This window comes from Paramisgurnus dabryanus, chromosome 1 (genome assembly GCF_030506205.2).
Source record: "Paramisgurnus dabryanus chromosome 1, PD_genome_1.1, whole genome shotgun sequence".
Taxonomy (NCBI): domain Eukaryota; kingdom Metazoa; phylum Chordata; class Actinopteri; order Cypriniformes; family Cobitidae; genus Paramisgurnus; species Paramisgurnus dabryanus.
This window is the reverse complement of record NC_133337.1, coordinates 57004506-57023479: the sequence shown is the minus strand read 5'-3', so window position 1 is coordinate 57023479 and position 18974 is coordinate 57004506. Positions and strand designations below refer to the sequence as shown.

Here is an 18974-nt window from a genome sequence, read left to right as displayed (position 1 = left end):
TGACTGAACGTGCTGCTGTTTTCTACAGTATGGTGGTTTGGCACTGTTCGGTTGAACTGGCGTTGTAGGGACTTTTAGTCGACATTGTTGAGGGATTTATGCTAAGTATTTTTGTGTTGTTGACTAGCCTACGCTATGCCCATTTTTGATGCGCCGTTATTCAATATTTTTCCCATCCTGCTGTAATGTTTTTTTATCTGATTTTTTGTCCCCACCACTTTTCAACACAAACTGACGCCCCTGACTCTAAATGATATTTTACAGGGTTTATAAATAAATATATTAATTAATTATTAATATTTGTATTATGTTAATGTTAATGTTGTATAAATTTTATATTGTAATTATAATAAAGAAAAATAATAATTAATTTGTATAGTTGTAATTAAGAAAAATAATAATCAATTTGTATTTAGAAAAAGGAAAAAATGTAATTAAAAAAATATAAATAAATTTGTATAGTTGTAATTAAGAAAAATAATTATTTATATAATTATAATTAAGAAAAATATATTCATTTGTTTAAAGAAAATTTTTTTTGTATAATTGTAATTTTAAGAATTTGTTTTAAATTTGTTTTTATAAAAATAATTGTTATTAAAAAAATGAATTTGTATAATTGTAATTAAGAAAAAAAATCATTTGTTTTAAGACAAATAAAAAATAATTTGTTATAAAAAAACAATACATTTTCATTAAAATTAAGTCACAAAATGACCCTTCAAAAATTTTTTATCTATTTTGGATTATTTTGTAACATCAAAGAAATAAATACAGAGTCTGATGTAGCATAAATATAATATATATTTGACATCTCTCTATCCAAGCAACAGGCTTAAATCTCTGTTGTCGGCTGATTGGTTACATCATTTTATAATTTGTTTTTATATGTTCTTCATGATGTTAGATGTTGTGTTTTAGATTTTAATGCTTATATAATTATAATAATTTTGAGTAGATGCAAACAAATTTTAGAAAAGATTTGCACATACAGTATTTGAGGGTCTCAAGACTTTTTTATTTTATATGGTCATGTTGTTGACCAAATCAGCAAGACAACATTCAAGCTGGTTTTCGAGTCGCTTAACAACAGTCACACTGGTTAACGATATCTGTCAGACAGAGCCAGTGCCACTCTTGCAAGGAACTTGTCCAAGGCCAAATGTGCTTCAGGTGTGAAGTCCTTGGGGAATAGCATGGCAATCACCACAAGAATGCAGTGGGAGAAGACCTGTTTCCAGAGAAATAAATTGAATTAAACTTTTACGTCGTTTTGAGTAAAACAAATATTTCAAGATTTTTGACAGCCTTTTTTGAAAAATTATGATAAGTCAGACTCTACAGCATGTTTACCTTGAAGTTAGCAGGATCAACTCTCAGTTGAAAGGCATGCAGCTCGCTGAGATTGAGCAGGCCGGCGAAAAGATCGTCAATTTTCTCAACAGCCAGACCAATTCCTGCAAAGATTTTCTTTCCATGGCTCTTTACAGGAGCAGAACCAGGTGTCAGGTCACTCCAGTGAGCGAAGTAGGTCTTGGTCTGAGGATAGACCAGGAGCATTCTGCAAAATAGTGGGTATAAACAAATCTAACCAAAGCCTTTGAAAAACTTAATGTTTGATATAAAAATAAAGAAATACTAACTAATTTGACTTACCTGGACAAGGCCTCATTACCAATGTCTGCAGACTTTGGAGAGATCTTAGCCCAGAGGGCCTTCACGGTTTCCTTGTCCTTAGCTGAGAGACTCATTTTGAATCTGTGGTATAAGCAGATGTGCCAGTGCCAACTGACTTGCCTCCTAAAAGTTTGTCCTCTTTTTAAGTGCTTGCAGTTGAGTGGGCACACCCAAGATAGGGCAGAATTGCGTGTCAGATTGAACGGCTGCCAGAAAACATTGAAAATTGGCATGATTTCATTTCAGGAGAACGTGTCAAAACACATGCCAAAATTTTATCAGAGTCGAGCAGTTTCAGATACTTATCACCCAACGTTTGCATCTTCAGTACCAAATAAACCTCACAACCTGTACTCTGTTTCAATCAAAATTTGGGTCAGATATTAGCAAATCCAAACATTTTGTTAAATTTACCTAGAAAACTCAAGAATTAAATCAAGGTAAATTTAAACCCTTGCAGTTTGTTTTGTCCATATTTGACTCAACCAACACTCAAAACACCAAAAATGGTGCTAACTGGCTTGTAATCATAGGGGAACCATTTTTAGTGCTAAACATCAACTACTGACCTGTGTATAAGTTGAACCATAAGTGGTGCTATAGTCATGCTTTAGCACCACTAATGGTTCTACATAGGTGCTAGACAGGTACTCTGTAGTGCTAAAAATGATTCCCCTATATGATTATGAGCTTTTAATACTATTTAGCACTATTTTTTGTTAGACTGAAGGGCTGAACAAATTTCAAGCATTTTAACCCATGGTTCAGTAAAAAATGGACAAACACAAATATTTGATTTAAATTTACCTGTGCTGATTTCTTAAAACCAAAAATGCTATTTTTTTATCAACTTAGTTGAGTCAAATAGGGACATTTTTTGGATAATTTAATACAGCGGTTATTTTTGTACATATTTTACCATGAGTTGAAACAGCCCAGCATTTTTTTGTGTGTGTGGATCGCCCATTATGCATATGTATGCACCCAACAGTTTTATTACCAAAGTTCATTATGGTTACCCTGTAAAAAATTTTGTTGTCCTAAATTTTTACAATTTATAGCATAAAATTTGCAACCTAAGGGACAATTTACTCAACCGGTTGTTTAAATTAACCTAAAATGTCCATATTTTACCCAACCTTGCAACAACGCTGTATTTTGCACTAAAACAATCAAGCATTGGGTTATCTTACAGGGTTACCCAATAGTTTGGTTTGTCCCTGTTTAACCCACCATGAGATCAAAACAACTCAATTTTTTTAACAATGCAAGTTTAACCAAACTAGTTATATACATGTCAACTAAGCTATACTACTTTAAATGTTGACCTTTGATGAATTTTTATAACTTACAAAAACTATTTGAAATTGGCTAACTTGATAAGGTTAAGTAACATAAAAAAATTATTTATCGCATACTTTTTACAGTGTACCACCAACTATGTGATGCAAGTGCAGTGCAAAGCTGAACAGGGGCTTAAAATGATACCTCTTAATGTGAAACATGTTCTTCTTACAAGATTACACTTTGTTTATAAAGACCAACAAAAAGCGACCACTGATTTGAGTTTAAAGATATTTTGATTTAATTTTTTTAGAATTGATTTATAAATCGCGTATCTCATTAATTGGCCCTTGAATAAAATAGATAAAGCCCCACGCCCAAAAATCGGACTTGTAGTGTTTAATAAACAGGCCAATCATATTTATTATAAATGCTGAGTAAGTTGAAAGTCTGTGAATGCAGATAAGACACAGACGTTTGGAATATGCATGCATGAGATAAAGCAACAGCAGACATCACATTGATAACTCATTTCACGTTTTATGCGCAGTCATATTTCCAATCATGCTGGATTAAAACAATCTAAATAAAATCTATATCTTATGAATTTATAAAAACTTTTATATATAAATTTTATTGTTGATATATGAAGCTAATGCACTTTATTTGCCTTTTAAGAGGCATTTTACAGTTTATCGGTGTAAAGAGAAAATCAATCAAAAGTAATTATTAAATTATTATTATTAATAATTAATTATTAAATAAATAAATGTAATAATTTGAAGTAATTATTTAATGATGGGATATTTTCCACAAATTTCAAATTTCGTTATTATCTTCCTTCAAAGCACATGCTGTTTATAAACATACCGTTTTTTTTTTCATTTTCAAAACTATGTCAGACTTCTAGAAAAATACACACGTCAAAAATAATCACTACATCTTTTGTGACGCACCCATGAAAACTTTCAGCCAATCAGGTGAGCCCTCCAGAATTGGCGTTGTAGCCCGATGGCATAAATAGTGCGGAGTGAGGTGTAAAGGTATGATTCTTATTCCCAAAGGAGAAGAAGCACAAAAGGTGACAACATGGTTGTGTGGACCGATCAAGAGCGTGCCAGCATCAAGGAGATTTTCAGCAAGCTTAACTATGAGGATGCTGGTCAAAAAGCTTTGAGCAGGTACAGTGTGAATGTTACTTAGATTTCAAATGTTAAACTATTGTTTTATTTATCTCTTATATTTATTTATATATTGTATCGTTTATTGCAGGGTCTTGATTGTGTATCCCTGGACTCAGCGGTACTTTGGAGATTTTGGAAACCTGTACAATGCAGAGGCCATCCTATCCAATCCAAAGGTCGCAGCCCACGGCGCTGTTGTACTTCACGGACTTGACAAAGCCGTGAAGAACTTGGACGATATCAAAAATGCCTACAAAGATCTGAGCGTGCTACACTCCGATAAACTGCACGTGGATCCTGACAACTTTAGGGTAATTATAATTCATAAGATTAACACCACTTCGCGTAAACCTGCATGTGTATGCAGTTTACATAGGCTACAATTTACTGGCTATACAGTTTATTTAAAGCTACATACAATACCAATCACTGATGTGTTGTGCTGATCCTATTCTGTTTTGTTTTTCAGCTGTTGGGCGATTGTCTGACCATCGTGATTGCCGCGAATATGGGAAGCGCCTTCACACCTGAAAAGCAGGCTGCCTGGCAGAAATTCCTGGCTGTTGTCGTCTCTGCTCTATGCAGACAGTACCATTAAGACCTCAAAACATATGGACAAACATTCCAACGTGTAATGTTTTTGTCTTTAAAATAAATAAAGAGGACTTCATGTGCAACTTTGTCACGTGTTTAAATTAAGATTTTTGAGGCATTATTATTTTAAAAATAAAGGGTGCCAATAACAATAACAGTAAAAAAAAAAATGACACAATTATTTAAAAGTAAACTTTCATTTTTGCGCAAATTTCGTTTTTGTTGATGAAATATTGATTTCAGCACCATTAGGACCAGACAGCTCCCACAACACACTTATGTTCTATATACCTAACGTAATGCATGGGACGCAACCTTTTTAATCGTAAATTAACGATATAACAACGACGCAGAAACTGGACCATACACTCTGTAAAGATAAATGTGTTGATCTATGATATTATTAATCCACTAAAAATAACGTTTTCTGAAAAATCAGTTAATTTAGACATGAAGTAGGCTATATTTTTGTGATTATAAGACTATAAACACACACACACCATTAAAAAATTTATTATATACAATGGGGTGAAAAAGTGTTGGCACCCTTTCTGATATTTGTATTTTTTTTTTGCATGTTTGTCACACTTCAAAGTTTCGGATCATGAAACAAATGTAAATATTCAAATAGTAAACACAACATGCAATTTATAAATTAAGGTTTTATGAAGGGAAAACATAATCCAAACCCACATGTGTGAAAAAGTGTTTGCCCCCTAAACCTAATACCTTGTTGGGCCATACTTAACAGCAACAACTGCAATCAAGCGTTTGCAATAATTTGCAATGAGTCTGTTACAACGCTGTGGAGGAATTTTGCTCTTGGGAAGATTCACAACTGTTTCATATTTTCGCCATTTGTGAATAATGGCTCTCACCGTGGTTCGCTGCTTTTATTCCCAAAGCTTTAGAAATTACTTTATAACCTTTTCCAAACTGATAGCGCTCATGTAATTTCTTTTCATTTGTTTATGAATTATTTCTTTGGATCTCATCAAGATGTGTGGCTTTTGAAGATCTTTTGGTCTACTTCACTTCGTCAGGCAGGTCCTATTTAAGTGATTTATTGATTGTGAACAGGTGTGTGGGGTAATCAGGGCTGCGTTCAGCCCCGACAAAACGTTGCACAACGTTTATTAAACTGAAACGGTGATGCATTGAACACCCTGTTGTGATGACGCAAGAGTTGCAACTACGGTAGCTGAGAGGCCATTCTTTGTGTTCTTTTTTAAATGTTTCTAAAGCCTGATGAAATCGTTATAAATGTGTGTTTAATACTGTAAAATACCCTCGATGTTACAATCACTGACCTTGCTGTCCAAAATGAAAGACAACATTCCAACTTGAACCCATTGAGAGAGCTGTCTCTTTACTATCGCGTGGTTTTATACATCTTGCCGCTGATTGGGCTGACATTTCTGACACACCCACCAAACAAGAGAAAACGCTTCTAAAACCTGTTGCATTCCGTTGCACACCGTTTCCAGGAAACATGTCGTTCAACCCGGAAACCGTAGCAAAACGTTGCGCACCGGTGTGAGATTGAACATGCCCCAGGTGTGGGGTGGGGGCAAGCACTTTTTCACAAAGAGCCACACGGGGCTGTGCGGATTTTGTTTTCCATTCATAACAGAAACCTTAATTTAAAAACTGCATGTTATATTTACTTGTGTTATCTTTGATTAATATTTATAATATCATGATCTGAAACATTAAAGTGTGACAAACATGCAAAAAAAAACCAAACACTTTTCACACCACTGTATATAGTTACGCACACGCACGCACGCACGCACGCGCACACACACACACACACACACACACACACACACACAGTGTCAGAAAAAAAGGTACAAAGTTCAATGAAAAAGATTCATTCAGTTTACTAAATTTTTTTAAGGTAAGTGGTTGCAATAAATTTATTTAAAGGTAGGGTAACACATTTTGAAAAATGCTAACGTAGCCGCCTAGCAATGAAATCCCGATCCCACCCTCAAGTCAAATCGCCATCCAAAGTCACGCCTCTTTCCAAACACATGAACACGCACAGATCAGACGGTCACGTCTCATGTCTCATTCACCAGTGAGAAAACTTTGCAGTACAAAGTGAATAACATTTCCAAAATAACCAACATAAACAACTGGTTTACATCAGAATTAGTTTAAGCACACGTTCGGTTGTGTAGACGTAGTAACTATATCGTTATGCTAATCCGGAAAACGAACACAAATTTCATAAGCAACACAACGTTTCATCAAAGTAGAATATCTGAATCCATCTCAATACAAACATATCGCGTACCTACCTTACCAAAATAGACCCTTTGCCTCCTGTAGCTGTTTGCATCTCGCGGTAAAGCACTAAAGTTACAGATGTTAATTTGGGTTTTTGCTCTTGCTGATCCAGGCAGTTTTTGCTGTTGTTGTTATAAAAGATGCATTTAGTTTTGCTGCTCCTGTGTAGGTTGTCAATTCAGCAGAAAAGTTTGCTGTTCTCGCTGTTTACAGACAGAGCGCACGTGAACGCGGCGATGACGTATGGTATCTGCGTGGACTTGCTGCGCAGTGGGAATTCAAATTACGCTTACGTATGAGGGACATAAAAGGAAACGTCCGTTCGGACCGAAATCTATGATTTGTTGAACATTTTTTGGTCCTACGCCTTTCACAGATGACATAAATTTTTACAAATACATTTAAACAACTTAACACAGTAATTGCTATCAGAATGTGAGGAGACTTTTAACCAGCATAACTAAAAATGTTTCAGGATCAAATCTGTTACCCTACCTTTAAGCTAAATTTTTTTCAGTGTTGTTCCTTTTTCTGTCACTGGGGTGGTACCCTAAAAGGTACCTTTTTGTACCTTTATGGGTATACAACACATTGAAATGTTGTACCTTATGGGGTACAATATTATACCCTAAGGACCAATTGTGTACTTTAAGGAACAATTTTGTACCAGTTCAATTTTAGGGGTAGTTAACTGTACCTTTAAAGATACACAATCCTTAAGGAACAGTAATGTAGGCTACCTCAAAAGGTACAACATTGTTTTATGTTTATATACCTGTAAAGGTACAAAACGGTACGGGTACCACCCCAGCTACAAAAAAGATACAGTTTCTACCTTTTTTCTGACAGTGCACACGGAATCAGGCATTTTAGTAACACATGATTTCAATGCTTGCAAATTACCAGTGATAATTATTATGACAAAATTACTAAATTTTTATAGCTAAATTGTATTTTATTTTGTCTTTATAATATAGGCAATTTCAGAATATTCTTTAAAAAGAAAAGGAGGTAGGTAACTGTTTTGTCCTATACACTCTAAAAATGGCTGGGTTATTTTTTAACCCAAAATGCTGGGTTGAGTCTGTTGGGTTGTTTTGCTGGGTTATTTTTTAACATTTTAAACACTTTTGGGGTAGTTTCAGTTTTCTGGTTGTTGGGTTAAAACTGCTGGGAGAAGGGGTTTTAACATTAAGTGGCATGGCATCTTACGCACAGAAGCCAGTGGCACGTGCCACTACGTTTTGTGGCACTTCCGGTTTCAATTGGCTCGTACCAGTGGCTCGTCGAGTGGCACTTCCGGTGTCCAGCGGCTCATGCCACTCCGTTTAGTGGCTCGTCGAGTGGCACTTCCGGTGTCCAGTGGCTCATGTCACTGTTTAGTGGTGGCTCGTCGAGTGTCACTTCCGATGTCCAGTGGCTCATACCATTCCGTTTGTGGGTTGTCTACTGACACATGTCAGTAAAACTTAGGTCTGTTGGATTGAGGCATGTGGCACTGATATTCACCGATCGATCATTACAGATCCGAGAGTAACTTACGCGTGCTGCTGCTATGTTCATTTAATTGTGACACAATGATTTTGTGTGTCCTTTTTGACTGTCTGGTGTTTCAGGTAACCGAATGCGTGAAATGCATCGAGAGCTAAATAGGACATCTTGATGATCGTTCAACAATTGTATGATCATAATTCACAATTTAAGTATTAAAAATGTAAATATTTAAATACTAAAATTTATTTTATATATTTAATAAAGCACAAACATGCCTGAGCTATAATACTGTTAGTTTTTAATATAAATTTTCTAATTGTATTATTTGTGAAAATGTAGTATGTGAGTGGCATGTTTTTATTTGTAACCAGTGCCAATGTGTTGTATTTAATAAAAAGTGTCATTTATAAGAATCTCGCAGAATATTATAATATTTTTTTCTGCAAGTACCGCATTTACACACATGCACGCCAAAACAGTAGGTGTCAGTCTAACCATGTTTATGTTTAAAAACAATGTCCTATTACATATTTTACAACTTGATTTTTTTTTTCTTTTACAACTTGATATTTACACGGTGTTGACAGTGCAGATACGTCACGTGCCCTTCAAAATTACATTTTATATAGTCTATATATAGATTGTTGTCTATAAGAAATAAGGGTTTGAACAAATTATTATTTCACAACATTTATGAGAGAGTAATTATTTTAAATAAATTGTTGGATTATTTAAAAGCAAAACAGATTTACAAAACACTTAGCAAAACACTTTACAAATGATTAAATCAAACACAGTTTTTCCTTTATTTTATGCATTTCAATGGATCTAAATGTTGCCTACAGTATGCTTTAAGAAGGGGTCAGTTTTTTTCTTTGATCTCGTCTTTCATTTAAATGGTATCTAGTAGACTCACCTAAATTAGGCATACTACTTTAAAAAAAAAAAAAGATTTACAAAAACTGATTAAATATTAAGAAAAGGCACAATGTTCACACGACCATGGCTCAGACAAATACTGTGCTTTATTTAATGAAAACACTCAAAATATTATGCATTTCCATTTTAAATATTGTGATCATACAATTCCTTTATGAACGAGCGTCAAGATGATATATTTAGCTCTCGACTCAATTTACGCATTCGATAATGAACATATATAGCAGCAGCACGCGTAAGTTACGCTCGAATCTGTAATGATCGATCAGTGACTATCAGTGCCACATGCCTCAATCCAACAGACCTAAGTTTTACTGACATGTGTCAGTGTACGAGCAACCAAACGGAGTGGTATGAGCCACTGGACATCGGAAGTGCCACTCGACAAGCCACTAAAAAGTGGCATGAGTCACTGGACACCGGAAGTGCCACTCGACGAGCCACTGGTACGAGCCAATGGAACCCGGAAGTGCCACTAAACATAGTGGCACGTGCCAGTGGCTTCTGTGCGTAAGATGCCATGCCACTTTATGTTAAAACTGCTACTGGCTGGGTTATTATGCTGGGTAGTTTGAAGAGGCTCACGTGCTTCGCGCCTTTGATGTTTGAATGTGCTCAGCAACGGTCGTTGTGAAAGGACAGAGTCACTGGAAGAAGTTGTTTCAAGGTAAGTTTATATGTTTTTGTAAACATTTCATGAATATAAACAAAATTATAACATTTTGCGAGACACCAACGTGTTAATTTATACAGACTAAGACGACGGGTGTAATTTAGAGGAATGACGACTGTTACCTCAGATCGCCATTTACACAAATTGACTTGAATAATCGTTCTAAGATGTTTAATATGGCATATTAATAAAATTAATAAAATCGATGTTACAAAATCCCCATCACACGGTTGATTTATTAACTCATGACAATTTCTGTAAGCCTTTAACAAAGCGAGTCAAAACCGGTACCGAGTCGACCTCCGCAACCCCACTTCGGCTTGTTGGGTCACACACGCGCATAGTTTTCCCAGCTTAGCAATAGCGACACTATTAAATTAAATTTGATGACAAACGAGTTGCTTTCTTGTCATTCGATATGGAAAGACAGACCGCGAGGCGCGAGCAAGTTAACTTAACCGGCGGCGGAGAATTGCGGAGCTGGCGTCTACTCTGTCACTGAGAGGCAGGGACAAGCAGCACTTTCAATTCACCGTCGGTACGGCAGGTAACTCGTCGATAAATGAAAACGAAACAGCGTTTCCAAGAACCGGTGTCTAATATGTATATTGCTTGGTCCTCTCTTTTAAAATGAAACAATAATTTAAGTGTTTGGACATGAACTTGAAAACATAAACGTATTTGTCACCAAGACGGAGGCTGCGTGTACCGTTTAACAAACATTTATATGTGTTATATGAATGAAGATGTGTTATTGAGTCGTATTTAGTTACTATTTTATATTAATTTAATAATATTCTTGGGTTGTCTCCTGTGATTTCAAGTTTATATTGACCAACCCTCTGATCTGTGGCTGACTACTGTATCAGAGATGTTATGTTTTTTGCAGAGATCAGATGTGATGTTTTCCCATTCTTTTTTTTAGAGTGTGCAGAGTTTTTACGTCCATCCATTGATGAGGCTAGCAAGGCCTTCATACAGCCAGTAAGTATAACATTTAATCATTCCTATTTAAAATGTATTGGGAATGTCTTAATTATCTGCTGCATTTTAGTTCTGCAGCACTTTATTCTTTATAGTAAGATCATCCTATTTGTCAGTCTGTGTGGTTTGCAGCCTTTGTTGTTGACACAACAATTAAAGCAGTGTAACACCAAAGTCTTATGCAAACCGATGACAGGCCATTGCATTTTTGGGAAAAAAATCTCACAAGTGGTGGTAATGCGGCCAGGGATGCAAAAGAAAGTCTTATAATTTTTATAAAATGTATAATTCCCTTGGCCCACATGGTTTTCTGAACACTTAAATCTGATCATTTAGTTCAGACCACTAAAAGTTTTTTCCTCTTTTGTAGATTGCAACAAATGTGGTGGAAGTTCTTCTCTGGACAGAATCCTCAAAATCCTTTCCTTTATTTCCTGGCCATGGGAAACATGCAACAGATCTCTCAATCTTTTTTCTCAATCAGTTTCTCTGATGGAGCCAATACGGAAGTGACTTAAACTGCAATTCGGCCAAGATGGCGACGGCACGCACCGCCTACTTTAGGCTTCAAAAATGCTCTTCACAAACCAGTGGGTGACGTCACGGACACTACTTTCATATTTTTTTACAGTCTATGGTTTAAAGGCATTTTACGTGCTTGAAAATAAATACCCAGGCAATGTGCATCTACTGTAGTCTGTCATTTTCCAAATGGATAAATCCTCTGCTGTTCGGTTCCTTTGTACATCTTTGTTCGTGAGGAGTAACTTTAATAAATGAAGTATTTTTAGTCAAATACATTCCATACTCTGAAACTTGGAACATCTGGTCTATAAAAAACTTAATTTAACAATTACATTGTTTATTTTCTTACACTGCTGCAGATTTGTTTATGTACATTTCAGTATTTCATTTATATATTGTATATACTTATATACAAATTCTGTCTTAAATTCAAACAAATTGATTTAACCTGTTACATTGTTACTTCAATGTGCATAATTTCTGATATTTAATAAATATATTTATACTTGATGTCAGTAAGCAGCAGTCCTTTAAATGATTTTGCAACTGCCAACTGTAAAAATTTAAGAGTTTGTAGTTATTTTGAAGTCAAATAAACATTTATTTGGTGTTCGCAATGGTCTTGATTTACAATAAAGCACATGATTAAAATAACCCAGCAAGAATAACCCAAACCCAGAATATTAATCTCATAAATGGTTAAAATGACTACACGTTGGGTTTTTTCAACAACCCAACCTGCTGGGTTAAAATGTGTTACCCAGCGTGTTGGGTTACTTTAACCCAGCATGTGTTCTGTCCAATATTTACCCAGCGCTGGGTTGCCAATTGGGTTGTTTTTAACCCAACCATTTTTAGAGTGTACCTTATCTCAAGATGTATACCAAGTATAGTCTCTGGAAAGTCTTAGATCAGGCATCATGACGTCATGCAAGTAAGTGACCCATCAGACAATCAGCAAAACTCACATTATAATGGTGTTTGGACTTACAGTCTTGTTCAAAATAATAGCAGTACAATGTGACTAACCAGAATAATCAAGGTTTTTAGTAAAGTTTTTTATTGCTACGTGGCAAACAAGTTACCAGTAGGTTCAGTAGATTCTCAGAAAACAAATGAGACCCAGCATTCATGATATGCACGCTCTTAAGGCTGTGCAATTGGGCAATTAGTTGAATTAGTTGAAAGGGGTGTGTTCAAAAAAATAGCAGTGTGGCATTCAATCACTGAGGTCATCAATTTTGTGAAGAAACAGGTGTGAATCAGGTGGCCCCTATTTAAGGATGAAGCCAACACTTGTTGAACATGCATTTGAAAGCTGAGGAAAATGGGTCGTTCAAGACATTGTTCAGAAGAACAGCGTACTTTGATTAAAAAGTTGATTGGAGAGGGGAAAACCTATAAAGAGGTGCAAAAAATGATAGGCTGTTCAGCTAAAATGATCTCCAATGCCTTAAAATGGAGAGCAAAACCAGAGAGACGTGGAAGAAAACGGAAGACAACCATCAAAATGGATAGAAGAATGACCAGAATGGCAAAGGCTCAGCCAATGATCACCTCCAGGATGATCAAAGACAGTCTGGAGTTACCTGTAAGTACTGTGACAGTTAGAAGACGTCTGTGTGAAGCTAATCTATTTTCAAGAATCCCCCGCAAAGTCCCTCTGTTAAAAAAAAGGCATGTGCAGAAGAGCTTACAATTTGCCAAAGAACACATCAACTGGCCTAAAGAGAAATGGAGGAACATTTTGTGGACTGATGACAGTAAAATTGTTCTTTTTGGGTCCAAGGGCCACAGGCAGTTTGTGAGACGACCCCCAAACTCTGAATTCAAGCCACAGTACACAGTGAAGACAGTGAAGCATGGAGGTGCAAGCATCCTGGGCATGTTTCTCCTACTATGGTGTTGGGCCTATTTATCGCATACCAGGGATCATGGATCAGTTTGCATATGTTAAAATACTTGAAGAGGTCATGTTGCCCTATGCTGAAGAGGACATGCCCTTGAAATGGTTGTTTCAACAAGACAATGACCCAAAACACACTAGTAAACGGGCAAAGTCTTGGATCCCACCCCAACAAAATTAATGTTATGGAGTGGCCAGCCCAATCTCCAGACCTTAATCCAATTGAGAACTTGTGGGGTGATATCAAAAATGCTGTTTCTGAAGCAAAACCAAGAAATGTGAATGAATTGTTAAAGAATCATGGAGTGGAATAACAGCTGAGAGGTGCCACAAGTTGGTTGACTCCATGCCACACAGATGTCAAGCAGTTTTAAAAAACTGTGGTCATACACCTAAATATTAGTTTAGTGATTCAAAGGATTGCTAAATCACAGAAAAAAATGTTTGTACAAAATAGTTTTGAGTTTGGACAGTCAAAGGTAGACACTGCTATTTTTTGAACACACCCCTTTCAACTAATTGCCCAATTGCACAGCCTTAAGAGCGTGCATATCATGAATGCTGGGTCTTGTTTGTTTTCTGAGAATCTACTGAACCTACTGGTAACTTGTTTGCCACGTAGCAATAAAAAATATACTAAAAACCTTGATTATTCTGGTTAGTCACATTGTACTGCTATTATTTTGAACAAGACTGTATATTTCCAGACGAGTGCACTCCCTAGATTTCCTCTAATTGAAAAAATCACTAAATTGTGCTAAATTGTATCAAAGTTTTCCTATTTCCTATTTTATAATTTCATACTGTAAACATTGCAACAAGTTTGAGTGGTGTTCCACAACTGAGAGCACAGTTGATTAAAACTGGAACATTGTGAATTGATAACAGATCAAAATAATAAACATAATGATATACATAAATTAATAAATATGATCATATATGAAGGATTTGAGCAGCTTGTGATCGTGAACCAGGATATGCAGCAGCGGAAGCCCGAGGCCTTTGTGTACTTTGTGATACGATCTCCACTTCCTTCCCTTTTCTTACAAGTCTCACAAATACTGTAATCCTTTATAAATTATGCTTTTAAAGTTTGAACATAATTGAGAAGGCTACTTTCACAATATATGTAAGCAGCTCGCAAATATTAAAGCAGACATTATCTCATTAACAGCACAATTTATAATGCGATGACGATTTCAGCACAACGGAGAGCGTCCATTTCAGCACTCAACCCTGGACAGCACCGCCCATAGCCTATCATTATTGCTTAGATTAAAGATCAATATTAATCACGTTGCTGGATTAAATATTCATTAGCAGTTCGAGTTTAACAAAGAAATCGATATCAGGTAGCCTATCTGAGCACCAATTTTAAAAAAAAACATCCCACAATCAAACAAATAAATACATAAAATAAACAACATATAGAATAGACCACAACGATGCATTTAAATTCATTTATTTAAAAAAATATATATATTAAGCATTTCTACTTCTACTGTAGTTTCTTTACTATTCTGGCTTACTCTTTGAAAGTAGCATTACGATGCTACAGATAACTCTTGTGTAAACGCATTAGCCTACTTTTGATGTCTCTTTTAAATTACACGTCTGCTAAATTAACAATTGTAAAAAAGTACTCTTTATATAAATAAAATGTACTGGAAACTATACATTGCATTGTGTGCTATGGGGTTAGGGACATCAAATAAACAATCCAACAGAGGGCGCTATAAGAGAAGAGATAAGGAGGGTGTATTAGATGTATGCTCTTTATTGCTACACACACACCATATAGCATTACATTCAGCAAACGACTTTCCTTTACAAAACACTTTTTGTAAAATAAAAGATAAAGTAAGTTTGTGGAAGCCTTTCATGTTCTTCGAGGGTGTCTTCATCTGAATTTCTCAGATAAAACTGCAGAGAATGCCGAAAGAAACTTGTCCACCGCTGCGTGCGCAACTGCGGTGAAGTTTTCACCCATATTGCAAGCTAGTGTCACAAGTAAGCAGTGATTGAGAAGCTGGAAACAAAAGTGACAGGTTAGGTGTATAATAAAATATTGCATTATGATTGGGTAGATAAAAACAGTAGTAAATAACTAAATATAAAGTACTGTAAAAAGTGTTACAGTGGACATGTAGGCTACTAAGTTTGTTAAACGCACCCTGAAGTTTGTAGGATGTATTCTTAACTGATAAGCGTGAAATCTGCTGAGGGGTGCCAACGTAGTGGTAAGTGTGCTTATGTTTTTGGCACCTTCGGCTAAAGCCTGAACAATTTTCCTCCCGTGGCACCTTAAATGCTCTGAACTGGGGCTGATGTCTAGATGAGCGAAGTATGTCTTTGTTTTAGGGAACGTTGTGAACATCCTGTAAAACGATAAGGAATGGAGTAAAATAGTTGTTGAGATCAATAACATGCAGAAGCAACAGAACCATCCTCCCTCTCCTGTGCTTGCGTATTATGGGAAAACATGACATGACAGAACTTTAAATATTACAATATCAGAAAATTGGAGGACAAACTACCAAGGATCAACCAAAGAGCATACGGCAAGTCTTAGTTACTTTAAATTATTAAGTCATTGTAATAAATTGTACATTTATATTAGTCTACAAGTTTTAACAGTCGACATTGTAATACAGTTTAGTACCAAAAAGTAAATATATTTATTAGAATTCTTTGGAAATGTATAAATGTTTTAATTCCGTTTAATAATTATTAGGCTACACTGCTTTAAGAGTTAAATTGGTCCGGTCAATGACAGCATACCTTAAAAGAGCTTCAGATCCAATATCTTCTGCCACAGGAAGCATTTTTTCCCATATCTGTACAATAAGCTCTTTTTCGGTGTTTGAAAGCATTTGAATTCGTCGTGGCCCTAATGCAGTAGGGTATATGCTACTTATAAAATAGTTACGTGAACAAAACGCAACATAAACTGTCGTGTTCAGTTACTTGACCGTTTTACCGTAATATAATATTCGTTTTACCGTAATATAATACCAAATAATAAGCATAAATGAACCCTTTACGCGTCCAAAGTCATTAGAAATGTAAAAAAATATAGGAGAATAGTTCGCAGATATCGGTCGTTGCCTTAAGTCGCTCTCGTGAACTCAAAGGTAATGGAAAGTTAATCACGTGATACTGCGCAATGGTAAGTCTGCGTCAAACAGCACTGGCAATAATTTACTTCAAAATACGCAAATGTAAATAATATTACCTATAATGATAATAATAATAATAGTCATTATCATCATTAAGGATGTTTTATTCAATCATAAATAGATTAGAAACATATCACACATTTTCCATTCATTACACACTATCAAGTTTTTTAACACATTGATACAAACACTACATTTTTAGTTAGACAGATCTGGGAGATACTCCTAATGTGCTCAGTGTGTTTCAGTTGTGACCCATCTGTTAAAACTTAAATACTCCTTATTTTATATAATGCATATGATGTCAAATTAAAATGACTCTTATTTTTGCTGTTTGAACAGCAAGGGAGGGGTTATGCCATTGGTCTGATAATGATGTCTGTTCCTATCAGTGGCTCAAGCTGTGGGCTTTCGGTGGGTGGAAGCTGAAGGAATTCATATCTCACTCCTGCCCCGCCCTCTTGCTGACAGAGATCATATAGTTCTGCTGGATATGCCATATCAATTTAAAGTAATTTTTATTTTGTTCACAATCAACTTTTACATTTTACCCATTTGGCATTTATCCAAAGTGACCTACAGTGCATTCAGTGTACAGAAGCTATACTTATATCAACCTTGACATTTGCATTGCAACACAATGCTTTACCAACTGAGCTTCAGAAACACTTATTTTGTTTGGTAGTGCTTGTGATTTCCTATAGATCAACTGATCTGGATCTTAACTGAGGGCTCTTACGATGGATCATCGCAATGCACATACTATAGCCTAAAAAACTGTTAATTGTTTTTGATTAAAGCATCTTTCAAATGCATCAATGTAAACTTACGCCTGTATGCTTTGTTTTATTAAATATTGTGGGACAATTACCAGCCAAGATGTTGATGATGTTAAAAAAACCTGGAGTGTATCAATTTTAATGTAATATTGATTTTTTGCATATTTAATAATGCCCAAGTTATATGTACTTTAAAGTCAAAATCCATATTTTTCTATTTAAAATGGAAAAGTTTCCATTAGATTCAAAAGTTTACCTTTAGACTGAAAAAAAGGCACCTGTAGTAGGCCTACTTCCTCTAAAGTACCATAAAGAAACGGTTTGCCATAGGGATGTCTAAAAAGGTGACAGGCAAATAAACAATTCAAGTTCAACAGCTCTGTATATTTTTTATTTTGCTCTTTATATTTTCATTTAATGTATAATATTGTCCTCAGAAGATATTTTTAAATAAATAATATGAAATAAAAGTTTAAAAGAAACTTTTGTATGCTTGTTATCGTTTATTTTATATATGATGCATAACTGTTTTAATATTCCATACATAACTCAAATCTAAAACTTATGGTTTATCATAGTATGCTGCTAAGCTTTAAAAGTTCTCCACTAGATGGCAATAGCACAACAAATGCTTACTGCTCACCTGCTGCAGAAAACCAACAGTCTGACAGTGGTGCCTCATGGATTTTTTTTTTGAATGGCCTTTAAGTATGCACACATTTGCCAAAAGCTGTGCTTTCCAAACACATGCATATCATATGCATGCAAGCAATATTAATGCATATCAAATGCATGTTTTAGTCTTTTCTTTAATGTTTGGAAGATAATTTTTTTTGGCTGTGTTGAACCATGAAAGTAGAAAAACAGTACAATAAAACACCACAGACAACAAAAATCCATTTGGGCTTATTTGAATAATTCACTTTGTTAATGACACAATAACTGCATGCTGCATCTGTATTTACAGGACAATTAAAACAAACCATGACATTAAAATGGTAATTTCCCCAATAAAGATTATATATTAACTTCATAATATAAATAACATTCTGTAAAAATATAACCTTGATATCTTTAAAACTGACTAAGGCCATTTCAAAGGTTTAAATCAATGATTGAAATCAAACTTTTCAATACTTTCTTATAATTAGAATATGAGACTTTACCTTGGATTTCACAGACAGGATTACATACTTTTTTGCCCCAATTCTATTCATGTGTAATTTCCTTGAGCTCTCTAGTTCACACACACCACCCACTCTGTCTAGCCTCAGCCTGTCAAACACTCAGACATGTTACATTGTGACACATTAGATTAGAGGGTTTAGAAGCCCACGAGCTTTAATGAGGAATGCAATAATGGGAAAACAGGCTGAACACTGTGAAATATCAGACAAGACATGCAATCTTTCAGCTTGATACTTCTGCACATGAAATAAAATATAGTCTGGCAGTGATTGA

The 18974-nt window shown here is 35.3% G+C and overlaps 3 protein-coding genes and 1 long non-coding RNA gene across 4 annotated transcripts; 2 read left to right on the top strand and 2 right to left on the bottom strand.

Moving 5' to 3' along the window:
• Window positions 1–890: 890 nt before the first annotated feature.
• hbae5 (hemoglobin, alpha embryonic 5) lies at window positions 891–7485 on the bottom strand. The gene is made up of 4 exons (XM_065242501.2): window positions 7046–7485; window positions 1657–1883; window positions 1354–1561; window positions 891–1231 (listed from the first exon to the last, which is right to left on the bottom strand). Exons 2-4 carry the CDS (start codon window positions 1749–1751, stop codon window positions 1103–1105), a joined length of 432 nt encoding a protein of 143 aa, XP_065098573.1. The 5' UTR covers window positions 1752–1883; window positions 7046–7485; the 3' UTR covers window positions 891–1102.
• LOC135720619 (hemoglobin subunit beta-2-like) lies at window positions 3898–4793 on the top strand. Its single transcript, XM_065242824.2, has 3 exons — window positions 3898–4142; window positions 4234–4456; window positions 4615–4793. Exons 1-3 carry the CDS (start codon window positions 4051–4053, stop codon window positions 4741–4743), a joined length of 444 nt encoding a protein of 147 aa, XP_065098896.1. The 5' UTR covers window positions 3898–4050; the 3' UTR covers window positions 4744–4793.
• A 2451-nt stretch (window positions 7486–9936) lies between the features above and the next one.
• LOC135720401 (uncharacterized) lies at window positions 9937–12261 on the top strand. The gene is made up of 2 exons (XR_010521279.2): window positions 9937–11124; window positions 11495–12261. It is a non-coding gene; the product is annotated as an uncharacterized lncRNA (long non-coding RNA).
• Window positions 12262–15046: 2785 nt separating this feature from the next.
• Window positions 15047–16695, bottom strand: hbae4 (hemoglobin alpha embryonic-4). Its single transcript, XM_065242823.2, has 3 exons — window positions 16337–16695; window positions 15729–15933; window positions 15047–15584 (listed from the first exon to the last, which is right to left on the bottom strand). Exons 1-3 carry the CDS (start codon window positions 16426–16428, stop codon window positions 15456–15458), a joined length of 426 nt encoding a protein of 141 aa, XP_065098895.1. The 5' UTR covers window positions 16429–16695; the 3' UTR covers window positions 15047–15455.
• Window positions 16696–18974: the final 2279 nt, after the last annotated feature.